Here is a 27,012-nt window from a genome sequence, read left to right on the forward strand (position 1 = left end):
AACTGAATTTGAATTTACTTTTTGTATTCCATGCTAATGATTTCTTCCACCTTCTTGAATATCTGGAGTATATTTATATAATAGTTAAACTACCACATTTGTCTATTAATTTCATCATCTGAACCATCTCTGCATCCATATTTAAGGACTGAGTTTCCTCCTCATAGTGGTCAGAACTTCCTGCTTCTTTACATGCCTGATCAACTTTTGATTGGCTGTCAGACATTGTGAATTTTGTGTTGGATGTTGAATTTTTTAGCATTCTTTTTAATATAATATTTTTGGGCTCCGTGTGGGATACAATTATATGAAATTATTCTGATTCTTTTGAGATTTGCTTTTAAACTTTGTTGGGAAAGTCTACAACAGCCTTTAGTTAGGGTTAATTTGGTCCCACTACTGGGACAATACTTTTCTGTGGACTCAACTCGATGTCCCATATGTTAGGATGTCTTTTCTCTCTGGCTGGTGGAAATCCAAACTACTCTTGATCCTGAGTGAACTCCAGGGACTGTTCTGTCTAATTCTCTGTTCTCAGTAACTTCCTCATATGTATACTCTGACTGTGAAGTGAAAGTCGCTCAGTCATGTCTGACTCTCTGTGACCCCATGGACTGTAGCCCAACAGGCTCCTCTGTCCATGGAATTCTCCAGGCCAGAATGCTGCAGTGGGTAGCTGTTCCCTTCTCCAGGGGATCTTCCCAACCCAGGGATCAAACCGGGGTCTCCTGCATTGCAGGCAGATTTTTTACTGTCTGAGCCACCAGGGAAGCCCTATACTCTGATTAGTACTCAGTTAAAGACTCAAGAGAAACTTTCTACAGATTGCTGAAACTCTTTATGAGTAGCTTTCTCCTCTCTGATACTCTGTCCACAAATTCTAGCTACCCCAGTACCTTCAAAGTCCAAACTCTGCCTCCTCAGCACAGGGAGATTCTGGAGTGTTTGGATTCTCTCTCCCTGAATTGCACTTGGAAATACTCTCCCATTAATAAGGCTTGGACAACTGTAGGGTTCACATTCCTTGTTTCTGTTCCCTCAGGGGTCCTGTGCAATTTTATGCCCCAAAACTGCTGTTTTATATATTTTATTCAGTTTTTCAGTTGTGTAAGACAAGAAGCTATAAATACTCCATGCCACTCCATTATGGCTAAAAGTTTTATGCTGCTTTTCAAACATACTCAGGGCCACAATGTGCAGCTACATGGGTTGCAGTGTACAATTCCAGAATACAATGTGAATGTACCCTCCTATCCCTAATCTGGATTTGAGTAAAATGGAAGCCCTAATCACACTATTTATATATTGAGCCTATGGTCAATAAACCTCTCTTTTGGGTAGAAATAATAATGCAAAAGCAGATAATTCTGAATTTATAAATGTCATGATCTCATTGCTTGGCATTTGAATAAATCTTCTCATCAAATCAATATCAGAAGTAATTATTTAGCTCCCACAATAGACCCATAACATAACTGAAGTGTAATGCCTTCAAGAATCAATTAAAAACACTTATATACCATTTATAACATGGTTGCTTGGAAAGACACAATTGGAATTCTAACCAAAGACTCCAGAAACATATTTCCTTCATTTGTTAGTTTAAGATGCATACATAATCATGTGGAAGAGGATGAGAGAATGAGGGTCAAGATTATAAAAATTCAGATTGGGGATGAGATAGATACTAACTTATAAACTGTATATTAACATAGGGACAGACATCTTTTTGGGTTACCCTGGTGGCTTAGCAGTAAAGAATCTGTCCACTAAGGCAGGAGACGGAGATTCAGTCCCTGTGTAGGGAAGATCCCTGGAGAAGGAAACGGCAACCCATTCCAGTATCCTTGCCTGGGAAATCCCATGGACAAAGGACTCTGGTGGGCTAGAGTCCATTGGATTCCAAAGAGTTGGACATGACTTAGTGACCAAACAGAGGCAGCAGCAGACCTCTTTTTACCCATCTAAAGGTACATTAGGCCGTCCCAAGTGGCTCAGTGGTAAAGAATCCACCTGCCAATGCAGAAGATGCGGGTTCAATCCCTGGGTCAGGAAGATCCTTTGGAGGAGGAAATGGCAACCCACTCCAGAATTCTTGCCAGGATAATCCCCTGGGCAGAAGAGCCTGTGGACTACAGTCCATGAGTTCGCAAAGAGTTGGACACGACTGAGCATACATGTACACAAAGGTATATTACAGAAAGACCTTTTTAGTTAAAATATGATGATTGCAAAATGAAATGTACTTACTCATCCAACTCTTCTTCTTCAGCTTTAGAGCTATCAGCATAGAGATACTTGCTCATGTCCACTGGTCTTATATTTTTTCTTTTTGTAGACTGGGGTGGAGAATCCTTTACAGTTACAAAGGTTTCTGGCTCATCAAATGGGTTCAAATACTGTGGAGTCTGTACCTCTTTAAAGGGATTATAGCTGTTACTATAAAAGGATTCTTCTGGTTTTTTAGGTGAAATTGTTTCAGTGATTTGTTCTATAAAACAATAGCAAAAGATGAATTAAATTAATACTACCTGATACTTGCTTATATATTGAGTCTTCAAAAATACTCAATCTTGAATTAATACTCTGTGGGGTTGAAAGTGCAAATCAATAATATGTTTTAGCGGGGCTAAGTTCAGAAGATGTGATATCTAAGATTTTTGTCTACTTCTTATGGTATGCTGATTTTGGAAATTTTAACCTTCTTAAAGGTACAATATTTATTGTTGCTTATTTTATTTCACTATACTAAGCTGCCCCACCCCAAACTGATAGATAAAAATTTCTGCTTTTTAAAAAAACATAAAATGAACTTAATTTTGTAATGGTCTCTGGTAGTTACACAAGCAGAGATCACTTAGATATCTGAAAATTCATTTCGGAATATATCAAAAATACACCATATATCACTGAATTTGTTTTCGTGAAGTCTTCAAAGAGCAGGTTTCTGTATACTATAAGACCTTAAATCTTTACAGCTTTTAATGGGCCTTTTCAACATAATTCATATTCAGTCAGTACTTTATATAATAACATAAAGGAATAACAAGACTTCTAAAGTTGAAAAGGCTACATTAAAATCATACTGAGAAGCAGATAGTTGTGTCCCACTAAATTCTAAATTTTACTACAAATTTCAATTTGAAAACAAAGGTATTCTTAAAAATAAAATTCTGACTTCATAGCACAAAAAGCACTAAAATAGCATCATGTCCTCCAAAAATACTTATGGAGTACTTAGTACCAGCATTTTGCTTTTATGTTTATTAATATTTTAAAACAAAACTAGGGAGCGTTTCACGGCAGTTCAGTGGTTAGAACTCTGTGCTTTCACTGCCATGGGCCCGGGTCCAGTCCCTGGTCAGGGAACTAAGATCCCATAAGCTGCACAGCATGGCCCCCCAGCAAAAAAAAAACACCCAAAACTGGAATGTATAATAAAACTGTTTAAAATTTAGACTTTAATGATATAAACATTTCCCTAAATGAGAAAAAAGTTTCAGAGAGCTGATAATCACAGAACAGTTCAAAAGTAATTTTAATTATGCCATGCAACTCTAACAAAACATTTCTAGGAGAAGGCAGAAAATTGGTTATTAAAATCTTCAAGAAAAATAGTTTCATAAGTGACCTTTCAAACAATATAATCCAATTAACATAAAAATCTCTTCATTGACATATATTTATGATTTTTATATTTTAGAGTCAAACTACTTTTACTTATACTTTAGACATTAGCCCAGATAAATTATTGTCTTTATATTGAAAAGATAACTGTAACAAACAACTCTAAATTGAAATTCTATGCATCATGGTGAAGCAATCATAAAGTATTGAACAGAATTCACAAAATCATAATAAATCAACAGTGAAATGAATTTAAAAATAGCCTAAGGTAGAGAAGAGACTCAGAAACTGTATCTTTAGTAACACCAGGATAATACTCAAACACCACTACAACCTTTATAATAATCTAAATGAATCATTATCTTTTCTCTGAGGGTAGAAGAGACTGAAGAGTTTTTTTGCCGACTCAATTTTTTATTAATAAATCCCAAGTCCCAAATGCTTAAGAAACAGACAAAAGCTGTTCAATGGAAATGCCATTTTTATTTTTACTTTCAGGTAAAGGATTACAAAAATTGATCCAAGCAAGTTCATAAATTATAAAACCAAAAGCAAGAAAGTACTCAAACTATAGAGCAAGATTTGAAGATGATAGAATAGCAACAAAGGAGAGTTTAAGATGAGATTATTTCATTTAAAAGATAACATACATTTTAAAATGACTTTCTAAACAGGTCACTGAAGCACAGACTGTCATGAATCTAAGAGGAGAGCTGAAACTATAAAAACAAAACCAAAAAAAAACCCCAAATATCTAAACAACTGCAACACATTTTTTTCTTTCCTAACTACTTGTGTTACTTGAGAATGCATGTTTTTAATCATAAAAATTAATAATAAATTATTTCAAGAAAAATTAGTATTCTTCTAATGGAAAACACTTATTCTAGAATAAGTCCCCAAGAAGTGTTTATTTAAAGAAAATACTGGCTGTCAGGTTTATTCTTAGCTCTATAGGCATAATTAAAGATTCTGAATCAGGCTCTCTTAACCTCTCCAAAATAGAAATACAATATATACATTACTTAGTACTCTTCTATACCTCGGAAACAGACACACATATATTTTTAAAAATTACTTATTTAATTTTAAAATGAAAAGCTCAAATACTCCTATCTCAAAATATTTTGGTAACTTTTTTTAACTCAATGTATTCAGACATATATACTATGTAATTAAGAAGCTTTGTGGTCAAAAGAAGACACTTGATTAGTAATCTTAGCTCCAACTCCACCTCCATTTACCTGAAGTTATTGTTCAAATCACTTAATTCCTCTGGGCCTCAGCTCCCTAATCTATGAAAAAAGGCTGCTGAACCAGATTACTTCTAAGATGTATTATAATCATTAAGATTTCAAATACTTTAATATAAAATAAATCACAAAAAAATGCAATCTCATTAATCTAAACTTACTAATTTAGAATTCAGTAAGAAGGGAGAAAGTAAAGGAAAGAGAAGGAGAAGAATAGATTATGAAGTGATATTGCTCTAAAACAGTGAATCCTTAAATTGAAACCTCATTTTCACCATGACTGGCAGTAGCAAAGTTCTTTAAAGCTCACAAGGATGTCATAAGAGCAGTCTAAAAGATGCAATAGGGGTTACCCATTCTTGCATTTACTTCGACCAGAGTTAAATTAAACAAAGGTCTTATTTCTTTAATAGCTCTTTTCTAAGTTTTAATAGTTTGAAACTACTTGATAAGAAAAATGACTAAGGAAAAAAAAACCTTGGTTTTATTTCTTCTATATATGTTGTATATATGACAGGAGTAGCTCTTAATCTTTTCTTCTGTTCTGTGACATTAACAATTTAACTTTTGTTACTGAGAATAGTTCCCAGCTAGAGACAGGGAATTAGGGGTGGAAAGGCTCATCAGACTGAGGTGTGAGGGTGGAGAAGCTGTATATATAGAGAGAGGCCACCTCCACCACCCTAATAATATGGGTATTTCCCACAACCTGATCTTGCTTGGTAAGGCCAAAATAATAAGACTTTACTGTATGCCAGCTAAGTAAATACTATTATATCTAATATTACAGCTTTACTATTTGACCAAACTCATAAAGAGTCAAAAAAAAATAAGCCCCAAGTAAATGTCTATGCAGGCTTTCTTTTTTCTTTAAAAATAATTCAATAGAAGCTACCCAGAATTGCTGATCAATTGCAAGTGGTACTGAATAAATAAGTCATTATAAACAAAACTTATAAGTCTTTAAAACAAAACAAAAAAACCTCTTTCTGTCCTTACAAATCATGAGAACTTGACTAAATAAAGACTTCAAAAGTAAAGAAAAAATCTGCTACCTTCTGAATCAGGATCTCCAAACGGGTTTAATTCTGCTACATCAGGATCACCAAATGGATTTAAATTCACAGTGGCCAAGTCCTTTTCTGCTTCATCCAAAAAGTTAAGTTTGTTGATAAGCTCTGAAAATAAACATATGTGTCAGTTCACTATGGTTACATAGAGTTAAGCATAATTATCACTCATTCATGGAACATTTCAAATCGCAAAAATTTACACTAATAATACCTGCAAATAATAAGATATAGCATTTTGCCAATGAAAGAATGCCATTCAAGTATTTTGTAGCATACCAACATATTCAAATAAAAGAAAACAGACATATGCATATGAATTTGAAAATAACAGATAATAAATAGAAAAACTCATCTCAATCTTACTTGATTCAATAAAAAAGTACTAACATATATTCTGAGAAAAAACATCCTTCACTGCTAAATATGAATAATTCAAATTGACGTAATATAAGCAAATATTTCTAAAACAATGTTGTTACAATATATAAGCTAACTAAAGAAATATGCCATATGACCAATTGTTATAAGATATTTTAAAATCATTGCCTATCATCCTGATACGGGTTTTGCTAAAGATGGTAGGTTCTGTTATGCTGTTGCCTGTTGGTGCACTACAAATTACCAAAGAAAATTTATTAAAGGAAATGCACAAAGACAAAACTGACAGCTAAGTACAGACAGAAAGTCAAGAGGTAGCAGGTCACAGTAAATACAGGCAATCAGAAGCAGAAAGAAAGGAAGAAAGCTCTTAGACCTTCAGAGGAACTGGCTGATTTAGCTGAAGGCATATTTGCTTGCTTTATGCAGTCATCTTGATCTTCATCTAAGCTGCTCAGAGCATTCAATTGGTTTACAATTTCTGTAAACAGAAGCCAGTCGAGACAAATGTAAGGTAAGGTCACTTAATTAAAGAGTCATAGAAGCATGCTGTTACTCAAAAAGACAAAGAGAGGGGATATTTGGTTAATCAAAAGAATACAGTCAGAGAATGTTATTTTGATAAGCTATAACAGATGTATTTAACTGAAAGTGATGCTGTACTCATATTTAAAATAGAGAACATTTTTGTTAAAAATTTATATTAGTACTATTAACAACTAGGTTAACAAATACAAAACAAAGATAATAACCCATTGGCTTTCACATTCTACATTTGTAAAATAGGGCTTTAAATGGATGTATTAAAAATAGAATAGAAAAATTTTCATCAGATACCATAGAAAATATGTGCTATTTGTTTTATAGCATTCTAAATTTAAAGGATTTAAGAATATATCTACATGAATCATGAACATAATAAGCACTTATTAATATTCTAGAATGTTAAAAATCAGCACAAAATAAGAAAAGCAGGCAATAGCCATTTTCTACTCCTGCTTTCTAGGGAATTTGTTCTTTTAAAGGAACTCCTGAGTATTTGCTTTAGGATATCTTATTTAGCCAGTAAAAGACAGAATAAAAAAGACAGGAACAGTGAAATATTAAAATAAAAATTCATTCTGTACATAAATAGAATTTTTAAAAATGAGTCATACATGTTTTGGACAACTCCAAATATGTGAAGTTATGATTCACTGGGTGAAAATTAGCTTGGAATAAAATATTAAGAACCTACTAGAGTATTCTAGTTAATCCTTGCTATTTCCAAAGTTAAAACCTGGCAATAACTTAGGCATTAGGACAAACCAAACAGATCCAGATTATTCAGTGGGAAATAAAATGGTTAGAAATAGAAAATAGTTACAAATTCAGCATTAAAATGCTGTTCTTTAACACGCAAATCTAGAGTCTAAATTTTATTTGAACCAAATAATATAAATACATGGTTGTAATAAGGTTGTCTTCATCCAATCACTTGTTGTTGAACAAATAAATATTTATCACTCTGTGCCAATTACCATGCTTGGAACATAAGAATGAAAATAAATCAGGCATAATTTTGCCCTCATGAAATTTACCATCGATAAAGAAAGAAATTAACACTGAAAAAGGCCATAAACGACTACTAGAAAAACTGACAAACTTATTCATTTCCCTTGTCTGAATGAGAAATGTATTTTGTATGAATAAAATTGCATGAGACAGTCAATCATAGAAAATAAAAAAGAGTAAACAGCATTAATACTAACTGGACTCTTAGTCTGTGAATAATATGAGCTAAATAGTCAGTTTTTATAAAGTATCTTCTTCCATTTTATCCTTCCAATAGTTTAAATCTCATTCTGACTCAAACTAACCTAGCAAATTCCTCAATAGGAAGAATTCATTCTTAAATTAGATTTTTTACCCCAAACTACTAGTTACTGTAACTTTGCAATTTTCAAGGAAGTATAATAGAGAGGAGAATCTATGCTATGTGACTGTCAGTGCATGACTGATTTTTTTTCATTCATTACTAGTTTTGTATTTTTAAAAGTTTGCAGATATTTATTTTAACTTAAAAATATGATAAAAACAAATATTAATAACATTAGTTAACAGCAGTTAACCTCTATTAAGAAGTAGAAAGGGCTCTGCATATGTTATTAGTTGATTCTCAAAAATATCCTGAGGTATTAATACTCACATTTTATCATGTATATTAGTACTATTTATTTGCACTGTATTCCCAGATGTGCAATTACTGATTAAAATATTTTAAAATAATGCTCAAAGATCTGTACTTTCTTACACATTTTATTTAATATTCTTGGATATATTTTCAATGACAGTAGAAATAATTTATTCAAACACCTTATATAAGGAGCAATATACGGAATACTAAAGAAACATTAAATTTGGTCCTTACCTTCAAAGGTATTATTGTTCCATTACACACTTTTATGTACAATATGGACATTCACTTAAATACTATCAAAGTGACTCTATCACATGACTAAATTATTTACATTGTAATTTTTCTGAATGTTCAGAATATTTCCTTCTCATCATGCTTTTGGTGCTATCTAAAGCCACTGATTAAAAAAATCTAAAACCACTGGTAAAAAATAAATACAGTAAAACCACTAAGGACCACTCCCTCATTAACTAACCCAAAGTAACTACTTATTTCCATCCTTGTCTCTGATGATAAATTGTCCTTCCTATCCTAGCTTTCCTTATTTATCCATATCTTAAATAAATCCTTACTTAACACCTAGATCCTCTGCTTCTAGAACTTTCATTCATATTCACAAAGTGATCCAGATCATAAAAAGAAGCAATCTCCAAAGAAATACCATTTACCTACATAATAAACATTTCTCAAGTACCTATTATGCTTTTGAGAGGCAGATAGATAAGGCAATATATGATAAATATGATATATGTTATAATTGAGACATGCATCGTAGGTTACGTGAAACTGGATGAGAGGCGTATAACTCAGGCTGAGGTCGGGAAGGCTTCCTGGAGTTATTGAGTGAAAATAAGACAAATAGATATCAATGGTATTATTAAAAGAGAAAGGGGAGGGCCTTCCACAATGATGCAAGGGAGGCAAATGAGAATATGATATACCTGATGAACAGCAAGTTGCTTGGGGGTTAGGATGCCAGGGATATGGAATGGAATGAGATGAGGTTGGCCAATGTGGTGTCATGAAGGTTACAGTGACCAAAATGAAGAATGTGAAGTTTACTCTGAAAGCTCTGAGAAGCCATTGTAAGATCAAATGCATATTTTAGAAACATCATTCCAGGAGCAACATAGTAGCATCAATTGAAAAAAACAGCATAGGAAGATAAAAAATGAGCAGTTCAGCATCATCACTTCATGAAGGGAGGGACTTAGTAAATATTTGCTATTAAAGAATAAATTAAGAAGAAAGTTTTGATGGTTTTAATTTGACATAGGGAGTGGGGAAAGGAATCTAGGATACCTGCCAAGTTTCTGTCTTGGGTGACTGTGTGGACATTAGTTCTAGAACTATAGTGGGGGCTATTCAGTTTGGCCATACCAAGCTACAGCTGCCTGGAAACTTATGAAAATAAGTCAACTGGTATTTGCATATGCAGATGCAGAGCCTAAAATACAAATTTTGTTATATATTTCTCCTTTTAAAAAAGTACTTTTCTGTTACTTCCAAATTTCTTGCAGTCAATATGTTTTACATGTATAATCAGAAAAACAGAAGTTAAGAGTTTAAAAGAAGGTTCACAACACAAATTTCCCAGAAATTATTTTATGTAGGACACTTCCCTAGTAATATACCACCCTGATCAAAAAAATTCCCTGGCCCAATACATTTATATATTTTATTATTTATTAAAGTCTTATTTCACCAAAAATCTACACTTTGGAAAATGTTACTTAATGATGATATGTAATAGCACAAAATATAATTTCTACCTACCCTAGCACTACTGAAATTGAGCAACAAACCCGCAGTGCAGTATGAAGTCATCGGTAACAGTGTGGCAATCTGGACTTGCTTCATATTGGTGAGAATAAGAAGGCAAACTAAATTAGGGGCAAGCAATCGAAGCACAGGGTCAAGTAATTTGAGACTCTTCTTTATTGTTAGGAAGGCAAAAGAAGATAGAAATTGACCATGAGAGATTATCACACTGGACCAAAACAGGGGGATGGAAGTGGTGTCACAAAGAGTAGGTGGGTTTTTCTTTTTAAGAAAGTCTGTAGTGGAGTTAAAAGGGCCAGTGTGGGGGTGGGGTGGGGGCTACTGAGAGCTACAACATACCTGCAAATCTTCTAGCATCCTCATTCTTCCCTCCAAAGCATAGGACTCAGTACAGGCATATCTCATTTTAAGATGGTCCAAGTTAGTAACACTGCAACCTCTTGACAGAGATCAAGTTTCCAAGGACGTCACTTTTCTCATAGGCTTTGGGCCCATAGATATTTGAGTTATGGATATAACTAATATGTTTAATAATGTGATTTTCAACCCCATTAGCAGATCATATTACAAATGAATGAATGAATAAACTGAATGAAAGTCCTAACACTAGCCATAATTTTTATAAAGGCAGAAAGACATACACCTTATTTTTAAATTTTGGCAATTGTGTTTTTAATCTAGTGTTTATCTTATGTCTGTCTATATACCCACATGTGTATGTATTATGTATCTATGTACGACACATTTATCTCTAGAGACGTTAGTTTTAGCTACCAACCTAAAATTTGGTGGCTTAAAACAAATTATCATCGCTCACAGTTCTGTGGATTGACTGGACTCAGCCAAGTGGTTCACAGCAGTTAGAGAGTGGCTTGGGATAAAATCACCCAAACCTTGAACTGGGCTGGATATCTAAAACTGTTTCTTCACATGTATGTTTGGTATTTCAACTGAGAGGCTGGAACAACTGGGGATTGTTCAGGCATCTCTCTGTCCCTCCCCCACTGTAAATAGCTGTCAATATGGGTATTTTGGGGTTTCCTTTCAACACAGCAATCCCGGGTAGCTGGACATTTTACATGGCAACTGGTATCTCCCACAGAATGCACTACAAGGGGCCCAGGTAGAAGCTATAACTTAGCTTTGGAAATTACAGAATGTCACTTCCTCACTGCATTCTATTTATTAAAAGTGATTTATGGAACCAGCCCAGAAGGCAGGGAGGGGACTACAAAAGGGCATGAATATTGGGAGGCCTGTTTCACTCACAGGAGGACAATCTTTGAAGACTAGCTACCACACAGTAGATCAACAAATCAGAAAGTTGAAATCATTCATTCTCTTACTAATCTAATGAATTCATTATAATCCTTACATTACCTTCCAGCATTTTACTCATGCACATATATGAAAGGTACAAATCTTAAACTGTATAATTCAATGGATTTTAACAAATGTATATACATCCATGTGACACAAGAGGCAGAGTACTGCATCACCACCAACCTCCCACAAATTCTCTCATACCTTTTTTCAGACAATCTCCAAATCCACTAGCTGACACTATTCTAATGTTTTTAACATAGGATTGTTTCTGCCTCTTCCAAACATCATGTAAATGGAATCATACAGTACATAAGTTCAGTTCAGTCGCTCAGTTGTGTCTGACTCTTTGCGACCACATAGACTGCGGCATGCCAGGCCTCCCTGTCGATCACCAACTCCTGGACTTTACTCAAACTCATCCTCTGTTGTCCCCTTCTCCCCCTGACTTCAATCTTCCCCAGCATCAGAGTCTATTCAAATGAGTCAGTTTTTTGCATCAGATGGCCAAAATATTGGAGTTTCACCTTCCACATCAGTCCTTCCAATGAATATTCAGGACTGATTTCCTTTAGGACGGATTGGTTGGATCTCCTTGCTGTCCAAGGGACTCTCAAGAGTCTTCTCCAACACCACAGTTCAAAAGCATCAATTCTTTGGCGCTCAGCTTTCTTTACAGTCCAACTCTCACATCCATACATGACCACTGGAAAAACCATAGCTTTGACTAGATGGACAATTCTTGGCAAAGTAACATCTCTGCTTTTTAATATTCTGTCCAGATTGGTCATAACTTTTCTTTCAAGGAGCAAGCGTCTTTTAATTTCATGGCTGCAGTCACCATCTGCAATGATTTTGAAGTCCAAAAGAATAAGGTCTGCCACTGTTTACCCATCTATTTGCCATGAAGTGATGGGATCAGAGCCATGATTTTAACTCTCTGAATGCTGACCTTCAAGTCAACTTTTTCACTCTTCTCTTTCACTTTCATAAAGAGGATCTTTAGTTCTTCTTCACTTTCTGCCATAAGGATGGTGTCATCTGCACATCTGAGGTTATTGATATTTCTCCCGCCAATCTTGATTCCAGCTTGTGCTTCATCCAGCCCAGTGTTTCTCATGATGTACTCTGCATAAAGTTAAATAAGCAGGATGACAATATACAGCCTTGAGGTACTCCTTTCCCTATTTGGAACCAGTCTGTTGTTCCATGTCCAGTTCTAACTGTTGCTTCCTAACCTGCACACAGATTTCTCAGGAGGCAGCTCAGGTGGTCTGGTATTCCCATCTCTTTCAGAATTTTCCAAAATTTGTGGTGATCCACACAGTCAAAGGCTTCAGCATAGTCAATAAAGCAGAAATAGATGTTTTTCTGGAACTCCCTTGCTTTTTCAATAATCCAGCGGATGCTGGCAATTTGATCTCTGGTTTCTCTGCCTTTTCTAAAACCAGCTTGAACATCTGGAAGTTCATGGTTCATGTACTATTGAAGCCTGGCTTGGTGAATTTTGAGCAGTATTTACTAGCGTGTGAGATGAGTGCAATTGTGCACTAGTTTGAGCATTCTTTGGCATTGCCTTTCTTTGGGATTGGAATGAAAACTGACCTTTTCCAGTCCTGTGGCCACTGCTGTTTTCCAAACTTCCTGGCATTTTGAGTACAGCACTTTCACAGCATCATCTTTTAGGATTTGAAATAGCTCAACTGGAATTCCATCACCTCTACTAACTTTGTCCGTGTGATGCTTCCTAAGACCCACCTGACGTCACGTTCCAGGATGTCTGCAACTAGGTGAGTGATCACACCTTTTTGTTATCTGGGTCGTGAAGATCTTTTTTGTATAGTTCTTCTGTGTATTCTTGCCACCTCTTAATATCTTCTGCTTCTGTTAGGTCCATACATTTCTGTCCTTTATTGAGCCCATCCTTCCATGAAATGTTCCCTTGGTATCTCTAATTTTCCTGAAGAGATTTCTAGTCTTTCCCATTCTATTGTTTTCCTCTATTTCTTTGCACTGATCACTGAGGAAGGCTTTCTTATCTCTCCTTGCTATTCTTTGGAACTCTGCATTCAAATGGGTATATCCTTCCTTTTCTCCTTTGCTTTTTGCTTCTCTTCTATTCACAGCTATTTATAAAGTCTTCTCAGACAGCCATATTGCTTTTTTGCATTTTTTTTTTTATTGGGCATGGTCTTGATCCTTGCCTCCTATACAAACCTCCATCCACAGTTCATCAGGCAATCTGTCTATCAGATCTAATCCCTTGAATCTATTCCTCATTTCCACTGTAAAATCCTAAGGGATTTGATTTAGGTCACACCTGAATGGTCTAGTGGTTTTTCCTACTTTCTTCAATTTAAGTCTGAATTTGGCAATAAGGAGTTCATGATCTGAGCCACAGTCAGCTCCCGGTCTTGTTTTTGCTGACTGTATAGAGCTTCTCCTCCTTTAGCTGCAAAGAATATAATCAATCTGATTTCAGTATTGACCATCTGGTGATGTCCATGTGTAGAGTCTTCTCTTGTATTGTTGGAAGAGGGTGTTTGCTATGACCAGGTTGCCATTAACCCCACCATAGAGCAGCCAGAACTTACACAGGACTGGGAAGTAGACTCTTGGTGGGCACAAACAGAACCTTGTGCGCAGCAGGACTCAGGAGAAAGGGGCAGTGACCCCACAAAAGACTGAACGAGACTTGCCCAGGAGTGTCCAGAAATCTCCAGCAGAGGCGTGGGTCAGTGGTGGCCTGCTGCAGGCCTGGGAGCACTGAGTGTAGCAGTGCATGCATGGGACCTTTTGAAGGAGGTCGCCATTATCTTCATTACCTCCACCATAATTTGGCCCCAGGTGGCTCAGAGGTTAAAGCATCTGCCTGCAATGCGGGAGACCTGGGTTCGATCCCTGGATCAGGAAGATCCCCTGGAGACGGAAATGGCAACCCACTCCAGTATTCTTGCCTGGAGTATCCCATGGATGGAGGAGCCTGGTGGGCCCCAGTCCATGGGGTTGCAAAGAGTCGGACATGACTAAGTGACTTCACTTTCACTTTTAAATAGCAGAGAGGGAACACAGCTCCACCCATCAACAGAAAATTGGATTAAAGGTGTACTGAGCATGGCCCATGGGAAAGACTAAAGATTTCATCAAGAAAATTAGAGAAGGGAACATTTCATGCAAAGATGGGCTCGAGAAAGGACAGAAAAGGTATGGACCTAACAGAAGCAGAAGATATTAAGAAGAGATGGCAAGAATACACAGAAGAACTGTAAAAAAAGATCTTCAAGACCCAGATAATCATGATGGTGTGATCACTCACCTAGAACCAGACATCCTGGAACATGAAGTCAAGTGGGCCTTAGAAAGCATTACTACGCCAACAAAGCTAGTGGAGGTGATGGACTTCCAGTTGAGCTATTTCAAATCCTAAAAGATGATGCTGTGAAAGTGCTGCAATCAATATGCCAGCAAATTTGGAAAACTCAGCAGTGGCTACAGGACTGGAAAAGGTCAGTTTTCACTCCAATCCCTAAGAAAGGCAATCCCAAAGAATGCTCAAACTACTGCACAATTGCACTCATTTCACACGCTAGTAAAGTAATGTTCAAAATTCAAGCCAGGATTCAGCAATACATGAACTGTGAACTTCCAGATGTTCAAGCTGGTTTTAGAAAAGGCAGAGGAACAAGAGGTCAAATTGCCAACATCTGTGGGATCAGCAAAAAAGCTAGAGAGTTCCAGAAAAACACCTATTTCTGCTTTATTGACTATGCCAAAGCCTTTGACTGTGTAGATCACAGTAAACTGTGGAAAATTCTGAAAGAGATGGGAATACCAGACCACCTGACCTGCCTGTTGAGAAAGCAATATGCAGGTCAGGAAGCAACAGTTAGAACTGGACATGAAACAACAGACTGGTTCCAAATAGGTGAAGGAGTACGTCAAGGCTGTATATTGTTACCCTGCTTATTTAATTTCTGTGCAGAGTACATCATGAGAAACACTGGGCTGGAAGAAGCACAAGCTGGAATCAAGACTGCTGGGAGAAATATCAATAACCTCAGATATGCAGATGACACCATCCTTAGGGCAGAAAGTGAAGAGGAACTGAAAAGCCTCTTGATGAAAGTGAAAGAGGAGAGTGAAAAAGTTGGCTTATAGCTCAACATTCAGAAAACTAAGATCATGGCATCTGGTCCCATCACTTCATGGCAAATAGATGGGGAAACAGTGGAAACTGTGTCAGACTTTATTTTTTTGGGCTCCAAAATCACTGCAGATGGTGACTGCAGCCATGAAATTAAAAGACACTTACTCCTTGGAGGGAAAGTTATGACCAATCTAGATAGCATATTAAAAAGCAGAGACATTACTTTGTCAACAAAGGTCCGTCTAGTCAAGGCTATGGTTTTTCCAGTGGTCATGTATGGATGTGAGAGTTGGACTGTGAAGAAAGCTGAGTGCCCAAGAACTGATGCTTTTGAACTGTGGTGTTGGGGAAGACTCTTGAGAGTCCTTTGGAGTGTAAGGAGATCCAACCAGTCCATTCTAAAGGAGACCAGTTCTGGGTGTTCATTGGAAGGACTGATGCTGAAGCTGAAACTCCAATACTCTGGCCACCTCATGCGAAGAGCTGACTCATTGGAAAAGACCCTGATGCTGGGAGGGATTGGGGGCAGGAGGAGAAGGGGACGACAGAGGATGAGATGGCTGGATGGCATCACCAACTCAATGCGCATGAGTCTGAGTAAGTTCTGGGAGTTGGTGATGGACAGGGAGGCCTGGCGTGCTGCGTTTCATGGGGTCGCAAAGAGTCGGACATGACTGAGCGACTGGACTGAACTGAACTGAGCATGGCCCTGCCCATCAGAACAAGACCCAGTTTCCCCCTCAGTCAGTCTCTCCCGTCAGGAAGCTTCCATAAGCCTCTTATCCTTCTCCATCAGAGGGCAGAGAGATTGAAAACAACAATCATAGAAAAGTAACCAATCTGATCTCACGGACCACAGCCTTGTCTAACTCAATGAAACTATGAGCCATAGTGCCACCCAGGACGGTCGCGTCACGGTGGAGAGTTCTGACAAAATGTGGTCCACTGGAGAAGGAAATGGCAGACCACTTCAGTATTCTTGCCTTGAGTACCCCATGAACAGTATGAAAAGGCAAAAAGATAGGACACTGAAAGATGAACTCTCAAGGTTGGTAGGTGCCCAATATGCTACTGGAGATCAGTGGAGAAATAACTCCAGAAAGAATGAACAGATAGAGTGAAAGGAAAACGAACACCCAGTTGTGGATATGACTGGGGATAGAAGCAAAGTCAGATGCTGTAAAGAGCAATACTGCAAAGGAACCTGGAATGTTAGATCCATGAATCAAAATCAAGGCAAACTGGAAGTGGTCAAACAGGAGATGGCAAGAGTGAATGTCGACATTTAGGAATCAGTGAACTAAAATGGACTGGAATGGGTGAAATTGACTCAGATGACCATTATATCTACTACTGTGGGCAAGAAACCCTGTGAAGAAATGGAGTAGCCATCATAGTCAACAAAAGAGTCCAAAATGCAGTACTTGGATGCAATCTCAAAAACGACACAATGATTTCTGTTTGTTTCCAAGGCAAACCATTCAATATCATGGTAACCTAAGTCTATGCCCCAACCAGTAATGCTGAAGCAGCTGAACGGTTCTATGAAGACCTACAAGACCTTCTAGAACTAATACCCAAAAAAGATGTCCTTTTCATTATAGGGGACTGGAATACAAAGGTAGGGAGTCAAGAGACACCTGGATTAACAGGCAAATTTGGCCCTGGAGTACAGAATACAGTACATACTCTTATGTAAATCCTTTTCCACTCAGCATGATCGTTTTGAGATATATCCATGTTGCTGAACACATCAATAGTTCATTTTTATTGCTGAATAGTATTCCATTCACAAATATAATATGGTTTAGCCATATTGTTGTTGATGTACATACAGCTGAGCTGTTTCCAGTTTGGGGCTCTTACGAATAAAATATTATGAACATTTTTGTGCTAGTCTTTTTTGGATACATGTTTTCATTTCTTTTGGATAAAGATTCCACTCCACAAGGAGCAGAATGCTAGGTTAGAGGGTACATTTTTATAATATTTATTAATGTTGCTAATGTTTATTATTATAAACATATGCCCTAGGTATATTTGTAGTGTTATAAAAAACGTCGTAAGTGACTTTATCATTATATTCTTCATGAACAATGGATGCGAGTTCCAGTAGGTCCACATCCTTACCAGCACTGAGAATTTATTGCCAGTCTTTTAAATTTTAACCACTTGGAGAATGTCAAGCTGTATTTCATGATGATTTTAATTTGCTTTTCCCTGACAACAAGTGACACTAACAGATTTTCTTATGCTTACTGGCCAGCGATGTATCTTTCTTGTGAACCACAGATTCAAATCCTTGCCCATTACCACAAAAAAAAAAAAAAAAAGGTTGTCTTTTTATTATTGAGTTAGAAGACATTAAAATAACCTGTTCTATATACAAGTCAGATATATGCATTTTGAGTATTTTCTTCTAGTCTGTAACTTGCCCATACACTTTCTTATTGGTCTACTTCAATAGCATGTGACTTAAATTTTGACAAAGTTAATTCATCAAATTTTTCTTTCATGGTTGTTACTTTCTGTGTCTCGTGTAATGTAAGAACCTTCTGTCTACTCTCAGGCCACAAATATAGTCCTTTTTTTTTTTTTTTTCCAGAGGCTTTATAGTTTTAGCTTTTACATTTAGGTCCATGATCTACCTTGAATTAATGTTTGTGTATATGTGGGAATTATTTCCATACAGATATCTAGGTGTTTCAGCAAAATTTGTTGAAAATCTTTTCCTTTCTTTACTGAACTGTCCTGTACCTTTGATAAAAATTAATTTACCAGAGATGTTTCTATTTCATGACTTCATGTTTTGTTCCACTCATCTGTCTTTCCTATGCCAATACCATAATATCTTAATTATCACAGCTTTACAGTAAATCTTGATGTCAGACACTATTAACAATTCTGTTCCTTTTCAATATTGTTTGGGCTATTCAGTTCCTTTATAAATCCAATTGTATTTCAGAATCAGCTATCAATGTCTACTTTTTAAAAAGCTTGCTAGGGGACTTCCTGATGGTCTAGTGGTTAAAAATCTGCCTTCTAATGCAGGGAACCTGGGTTCAATCTCTGATTAGGAAACTAGGATCCCACATGCCGCAGAGCAACTAAGCCAGCACACCACAACTATGCCAGCATGCCACAATTACTGAGCCTGCATGCTTGAGAGCTTGTGTGCCAGAACTAGAGTCCGCACTCCAGAACTACTAAAGCCCATGCTCTAGAGCCTGTGCTCTGCAACAAGAGAAACCCAGGCACCACAATGAAGAACCCAGCACAGTCAGAAAAAAAAGCCTGCTAGGATTATGAATGGTATTGAGTTGAATATAGATTTATTTGGGGAGAAGATAACATCTTTACAATATTGAGTTCTCTAATCTATGAACACAGAATCTCTATTTAATAAGATCTTCTTTAATTACCTTCAATAATGTATTAGCTTTCAGGGTAGAGGTTTTTCTACATTGTTTGCTAAATTCACTTCGAAGAAGTCTCTGTTACTTTCAGTCTCCATTTGTAAATGAAATTGTTTCGTTAACCTCATCTTCCAAATGTTTATTGTTCATATACAAAACTATAAATTTTCTATATTGATTTTGTATCATGTGCCCTGGCTAAGGTCTTCAGTACAATATTGAATAAAAGTGGTGACAGCAAACATCCTGGCCTTGATCCCAATCTTTGAAGGAAAAGTGTTCAGTGTTTCATCATTATATATGATGTTAGCTCACCACAGATGCCATTTATCAAGATTAAGAAATTCCTTTATATTAAAACTGCTGAGAAATTGGTATTGAATTTTTTCAAATGCTCCTTTCTGCATCTATTGAGGTAATTATATGATTTTTCTCCTTTTATTCTGTTACTATGGTTAAAGCAACCTTGCATTGCTAGGATAAATCCTTGAAGAAGCATATTGGTACTTAGAATATTAATTGTCTCTTGTCTCTTTCCTAAATAAACACTGGAGATCGTCCAACTTCTCCTTCAGAGTTCTTACTTCCCTCATGGTTCTATCAGATGGTCTCTCAGTATACACAGAATTCTCCCAGAGTTTTGCATGGGGTGCTAGATGATGTTCAGTTGTCTTTAGTACAAACCAAGCAGCATTATGGTTTAAGAGTAACATAGAAAGTAGGCTGAATTTGTGATTTCTATCTTCTGCCACTTCTACTATTCTTTCAGTTGACACATTTGAGTTCTAAATACTGAGAAGAAATGCTCTTGCTATCTTCAGTCTCTCATCCTAGGGTCTCAAACTCCTTTAAGAAAGAGTTAGCTTGATACCTTGCAAACTTTTTAGCCAAAGAGACTAGAAATGCCCCACCTCTCCACTTCTACTCTATTTTCCAACCTTACAACCTAAATAACAGATGCAATATTCCATAAATTCTCATCCTTCACACAATCTCCAAGATAGATGGTCATTTTAATTTATTGTTACTTTATAGAGTCCACAGTAATTCTATGATTTTGTTAATTTGTTCCCTACGTACCAGAGGGTAAACACCCAGAAGCAAAAAACCAGAAGTAAAAGAACCAAATTAATAGATGTATTTTTTGACCAGAGCCCCAAGTTAATTCTGAGAAACCTTTTAATCTAAGAAAAGAGACCTATTTATCCCTATCGATAACCCTAGCAAGTAGGACATTTAATCTCAGAGGGCTGAGTCACACCATAATCAACTCTAGATCCTCAAATGTGAACTGCTATCTTCTCTACTACCATCTGTGCTGTAAGATTATGTTCCCTGAAGGTAGCCAATATGTCACTCTCTCTTCCTCCTCCTGAATTAACTTTACCAACTATAGAAAAAGGATTAACAAACACCAGGCAATATTGCTCATGGTAAAAATAAATCCTGATATATAAACTGTATCTGGATATGTGTGTGTGTGTGTGTGTGTGTGTTACTCACCCAGTCATGCCGGACTCCTTGCAACGCCATGGACTGTAACCCACCAGGCTCCTCTATCCATGGGATTTCCCAGGCAAGAATACTGCAATGGGTTGCCATTCCCTTCTCCAGGGGATTTTCCCCACCCAGGAATTGAATCCAAGTCTCCTGCATTGTAGGCAGATTCTTTACCAGCTGAGTCACCAGGGAAGCGTTTGATTCACCCTGCATCTGGATGGGAGGACTCTAAATGAACTACATACCTAATGGAAGGCCATAGTTTGACCTTCTCTGATTGTGGATATGCATGTAATTGAGCATGTCCCTCACAGGGACCCTAGAAACTATACTTATCAAACTGTTACAAAAGCTATCAGTTCTTAGACATCATAAATATTATAAGCCAAGGTAATCCCTGTTCCTAACTATATGGATCTTATCTCCTTGTACCCAAGTTGTCATTTGGGGGGTAGAGATCAAAGAATAGCAACTGGGCTGCCATTGAAAACTCCAGTGAAAGAGGAATGCTCTGTTGAATGCTGTTTCTTGTCCAATAACCTTCTAAATGAATTTAATGCTAAGTTTGCGCTATTTGGGTCCTGTGAGTCTGAATGTCTGGTTAAACCTAACTAGAACTGCTGCCAATCTCTGCAACAATTGTAAGTATACCAGGGAACTTTCAGGTGTCTCATGATGTCTGGTTTCCCCAATAATGCTCTTTTGTACACTGCTTCATTTAAATCAAATCTTCTGAGCAACATTCAGTAAGACTTTGTCACTTAATGTCTTTTTCTCCCATTTCTGTTGGTGTACATTCAGAAATTCAACATGAATCCCAAAGAGGATCAAATGAACAAATCCTCATTCAAGTACTGTGAGGTTGCCACATAGACAGAGGCACTAATTGTTTTGAAACCATATATAATTTTGAGTACCTGCCACAGTAAACTTCACATTAAAAGGCTTTGTCTGTTCAGTTCCAATGTCTATCACTCTCACTACATTTCAGTGATTTTTCCAACTGCCCATTCATGAGTACTGCACCTCTACAGAAAACATCTATATGAGTAACTTCAATAAAAGGTTCCTACCTAACAGCCAGTCCCTCTATCCAGTTAGCAGTAAATTTTATCTCAGATAGAGAAGAGGCTTTTTGATCAGCTGGTGTCATTTAGTCACTGAGTCATGTCCAACTCTTTTGCAACCCCATGGACTGTAGCCCGCCAGGCTTCTCTGTCCAAGGGATTTCCCAGGCAAGAATGCTGGAGTGGGTTGCCATTTCCTTCTCCAGAGGATCTTCTTGACCCAAGGACTGAACCTGCATCTCCTGCATTGCAGGCAAATTCTTTACCACTGAGCCACCAGGGAAGCTCCTGATCAGTCTAAATTAAATATATATCATGAATTTAATTTTACTTCACGCAAAGTCTGTAATTTCAGAATATATACTTTATCAATTACTAATGATTTACAGCTATACTCCATAAGAGCACAGGCTAAATGAAGAGCCCCTAGGTATCAATCTAAGATATACTCAAAATAATTCTAACAGTCTATTTAAGAAGTTTGCAGCTCATATATATTCATATAAATATGAAGAAATAATATGCCCATATAATTTTACTGGAAATAATATACTCATGTAATTTTATTTGTATAACGTGATTATATTTTATGCATTCATATTATAAAGATATATTTATATAGGGAAATTTTTAAATAATTCCTTCCTCTATAAAAACTGCATCAACAATTTTTAAAGCTACAAGGAAGAGTGAATGTAAGCTCTATTACTGCCACTTTATCTGGTAAGAAAATACCCACCATCCTTTACTTGTACTATATTTACACAATACATTCACTTTGATTACTCTTAAGTTATTATTCACACATTACTAATGTTAAATTGTAATATTTTTTTATTATCTTAAAAATATTTTACTCAAACATTTTTAGACTGGCAGTTCTGGTGCTAAAAACAAACAAAAAACTCCTGAGAGTTAACTTTGGAATGAAATTTACATGTGCTAAAAAAACATAACTAAGGAAGCTAAAACAAGCTGTGTTTTTAATTTAACTGCCATAACATGCTGTGCTATTAATTTAAGCAATTGTCCTCTGCAACTATAATAGAAAATACTGAATTAAACAGGCAAGGAAATATATTAAATGCTCTAATGACAGTAAAAAAAAAAAAACTGAGAAAAAAAGGTTAATATCAAAGCGTAAGTATGTTACAATGATTGTGGCATTATCGACCTAAAACATAAACGTGATCACCCACTGTCAGTACTTACCTGTGCTCCCTCAACATACAGTTTATATTCATTACTTTTGTATTTTGAATTATTTACTCTTGAATTATTTAAGGTCTGAATTATGTGTCTTCTCCAGATCGCATTTCTTCCATCAAACGAGACCATTGCATCTTATATTAATGTAAGACAGTATAAAGGTCAAAATGAATGGAACAAGACAATAGGTCAGAGTGACCAATGTGGGCTACAATAGGAGAGAGAAGCCCACTCATTCATTTATGACCTTTCATTTAAAATATTTTAAACTCTTAGTGTGTTTCAGACAATGTGCTAGATGCTAGAGATGAAAAAATGATCAGAATATAGTCTCTATCTTGAAGGAATTACACAAAATATGGAAAATAAATACAAGAAATTCTGGGTCATCAAAAAGAACTTCTATTAGAGTCAGAGAATTTTAGGCTACCCCCAGAAGTTACTTCTGCAGTAGAGATCTTAGAAATTAAAATACATATGTTTGTTTAAGCAATAAAGGTTGTTATGGTATGAATGTTTGTCTCTCTCAAAATTCATATAATGAAATTCTAATTGACAATGTGATAGTATTAGGAGGTGGGGCATTTTGGGGGTGACTAGGTTATGAGGCTGGATGAAACTAATACTCTTACAAAAGAGGCCCAAAAGAGCTCCCTTGTCCCCATCCACCATGTAAAGAATACGATGAAAAGTCTGTGACCCAGAAGATGGTCCTTACCAAACCACGTTGACACAGTGATCTCAGACTTCCAGTCTCCAAAACTGTGAGAAACAAACTTCTGTTGTTTATAAACTACCCAATCTGATATTTCATTATAGCAGCTCAAATGGACTCAGATAAGAGTTCAGCTATAAAATCTAATTACTGTTGAATCCTTTCACTAAACCTGTATTTTGCTCAAAAATATTGTCCTTTCTTTTCTTTTCAGTAGCAGTGCAGAACTTCTGACATGCTATCACCATTTTTTCCCACTGCTGTGACGGAAATAGTACAACATTGCTCAAAATGGCTACAACAATGAAAACGTGTGGCATTCTAGTTGCTACTGATGGTATAAATGCCTAACTGAGATTCAGTTTTAACCAAAAGCCACATACAAAGAATAAATCATATTCTCTAATTAAAAGATTGAATTACATCTCAACTGGAATAAAGAACTCATGCTGTAAGAAAATGCATGCACTTGTAAACAGTACAGTGCACAAGGGGCAGAGTGACAATTTTAAATGGAGAGGGCAAAAGAGGCTTCTCAGAGGATGTGGCAAAAGAATTAAAATTTGAAGAATAGGTAAGTAGTTGGAATTGGTAAGGGAAGGACATGACTTCCCTTCCTGAAGTACTTCAACTAGCCAAATCAAACAAAGAACTCAAAGACAGCAAACACACGGCATATTTTAAAGTATTATATAATTCTGCTGACATTATAAACAAGCAAATGTCAACATTTATTATTGAAAAAAGAAATCCCAAAATGTTATTGAAATAAAAATAATAGCCAGGAGGGGTTGGAGGGAGAGATTCAAATAAAGAGAAGAGGAAATCATATTGAATTTCTCATCTTACACAAGGTGAGTCAACACACGCTGCTTCACTTTTAATGTTAGTAGAGAAATACAAGTTCAGTTATCCCTCTGGCTTATTTATTTCAGAAGACACTATTCCAAAATAAAAATATAGGATGTATAACTTTCAAATTACTCTATTAAAGAACATTTAAGAATGGTAAAAATATAAGGAGTGGGTAGAAAAAAATAAGAAAATTCCCAAATAAAAGTATAAAGTAATAGAAATGAAATTAAGTAGGTCTGTTAGCAAGAAATATAACAAAATACTGTTTATGAAGAGAAGTATCTAACACAGATAGAATAAAAATAAAGTGATAAATACACCAAATACAAAGAAAGTATGGATTACAAATATCAACATCAGGCAAAAACTTTAGACAACAGGCATTAAATGGTACAAACTGATCAAATTATAATTCACAATGAAGTATAGAATAAATTTTTATGAACTAAATAATTTAGGACTGAAGTTCTCTTTCATTGATGAACTATACACAAAGCATAAGAATATAAATAAGTAAATAATATAAATGTAAACTTGGGTCTAAAAGCTACATGCTGAATCTAAAAAAGAGAATATACATGTAAAAAGATATTCATAAAATACTTACAAAAACAGATCATCTATCTACACTACAAAGAAAAAGATCTCAACCATATTTTTAAAAAAATTGAGATATGATAGGCTTCAGAATCTTATTCAAACTAAACTAGAAATAAACATAGCCCATGACAAAAAAGCACATTCTTCTAAACATTCTTGGGTTAAATAAGAAATCAAAATGGCAAACATAAATTAGAAAACAATGCACCTGACCCTTGACTAAAACAGGGTTTAGGGAACATCAACCCTCTGTACAATGGAAAATCCACGTATAACTTATAGTTGGCCTTCTATATTCATGGTTCCTTCAAGTCCTCAGTTCCTACATATTCACCTCCACACATCATATAGTACTGCAGTATTTACTATTAAAAAATATCTACATTCAAGTGGAGCTATGCAGTTCAAATCAGTATGTTTAAGGGTCAACTGTAATTTATAAAATTTTCTCAGGACAAAACATCTATCTTTGCATACAAGTCTGACCATTTCCTTTTAACAGAAGTAAAAGTGAAGGTCAGTGGAGTTGAGGAAGTCACAGAAGTTTTTAACTAAGATATTAAACTGCTCATCCATGTGATCAAAGGAAATCCCCCATAAAACAGCAAGAATTGAGGCATAGCCAAGAGATAAGTGCCAGAGTGCCCAGTTAATTTGGGAAAATCACCAAGAGGTGAATAGATGATAGAAGTCAAGGGATATCAATCCAGAAATTGATAGCAATTTACTAGCTGAAAGGAATATGTATATAGTGCTTGATTTTCATTCCAATAATAAAGGTGTAACATCAGTTCCTTAAGGGTGATAGCCAGATTGTTGATAAACATTTATTGACCAATTAATACAAAGAGGTTTGAACTACTAACCATTTTAGTAGTTTGATCAAACCAGCTATAAGAAATACTTGCATGGAAGCTTCTAGATACAAGGATACATAAGATGTATACAAATTCAAAACAAAGAATGTCCATACGCTTGATGTGAATAAATGAACATGAACTAGGAGAAGGTAGTCAATGTATCTCTTCATCTTATCCTTAAGACAGATTTTTACTTAGAGAGCATTCATTCCATACAATGACAAAATAAATATGAACATATTTAGGCTACTTCATACTATATTCAGTAGTTTCAATAAAGTTTGATGCTTTCTTGACTAGCCTTGGACTTGCTAAACTCTGTTATTACCATCAGCATATAAAGTTTCCAGTAAGCTAAATGCTGTATTATAGTAGGAAGTATTAAGGAAGAAAAAATACCTTGTTAGTGGAATTGATTTTTTCCTGGGAAACAACAATGAGTTTTTCTGCAAAAAAAGATAAATTTTTAGTTTAAAGCAAATAAAACCAACCAACCAGTAATTTTCGCTGCCTTTTCCTCTTGGTTCACTCGGTTCTCATCATCATCTTCATTATCTTCCTCAAAGTCATCTAGATTGCCAATGTCAGCTTGCTTCATACTCATCAAACTAGCCAAACTTTGCATGTCTTCATCCCTATGTCAATAATACAGTTTATTAAATGACATTGCCTAAAAAAGGGTTGTTTCTTAAGAAAATAATATATTCCTTCTCTCTAAATGTTAACAAGACTTTTTAAACAGTTATACAAAACTAATGAATAATGTAAACATTCATTAATTTTTAAATTGCACATTTAATTAATAGAAAGTAAATGATCAACTGGTTAGTTAAATTCTGTGCTACATATGTAAATTTTCTTCATGGAATTAAAGTATGGCTTTCTGATCATGAAGTTTGGAAACAAAAACTTGTTTCATAAAATATCAGAACAGTTTGCAAAGCAGATGAGATCTAGACTTTAAAAATATTCAAACTTGCAGAAGTAATCAGAATAGAAATTCTTAATCTAAAGTCCAAGAATCCTTT

General features: G+C 35.8%; 1 protein-coding gene across 7 annotated transcripts in view; it reads right to left on the minus strand.

Moving 5' to 3' along the window:
• Window positions 1–27,012, minus strand: part of EHBP1 (EH domain binding protein 1) — a 427,793-nt gene that overhangs the window by 177,849 nt on the left and 222,932 nt on the right. For 4 of the 7 annotated variants that reach the window (XM_043917682.1, XM_043917681.1, XM_043917683.1 and 1 more), the window contains exons 7-10: window positions 26,480–26,619; window positions 6,708–6,812; window positions 5,936–6,058; window positions 2,251–2,491 (exon numbers count right to left, since the gene is read on the minus strand). In XM_043917682.1, coding sequence (XP_043773617.1) covers window positions 2,251–2,491; window positions 5,936–6,058; window positions 6,708–6,812; window positions 26,480–26,619 — 609 coding nt within the window. The remainder of the gene's footprint in view (window positions 1–2,250; window positions 2,492–5,935; window positions 6,059–6,707; window positions 6,813–26,479; window positions 26,620–27,012) is intronic. The other 3 variants (XM_043917688.1, XM_043917687.1, XM_043917684.1) reach the window with 1 other exon arrangement.

Source organism: Cervus elaphus, chromosome 11 (assembly GCF_910594005.1).
Source record: "Cervus elaphus chromosome 11, mCerEla1.1, whole genome shotgun sequence".
NCBI lineage: Eukaryota > Metazoa > Chordata > Mammalia > Artiodactyla > Cervidae > Cervus > Cervus elaphus.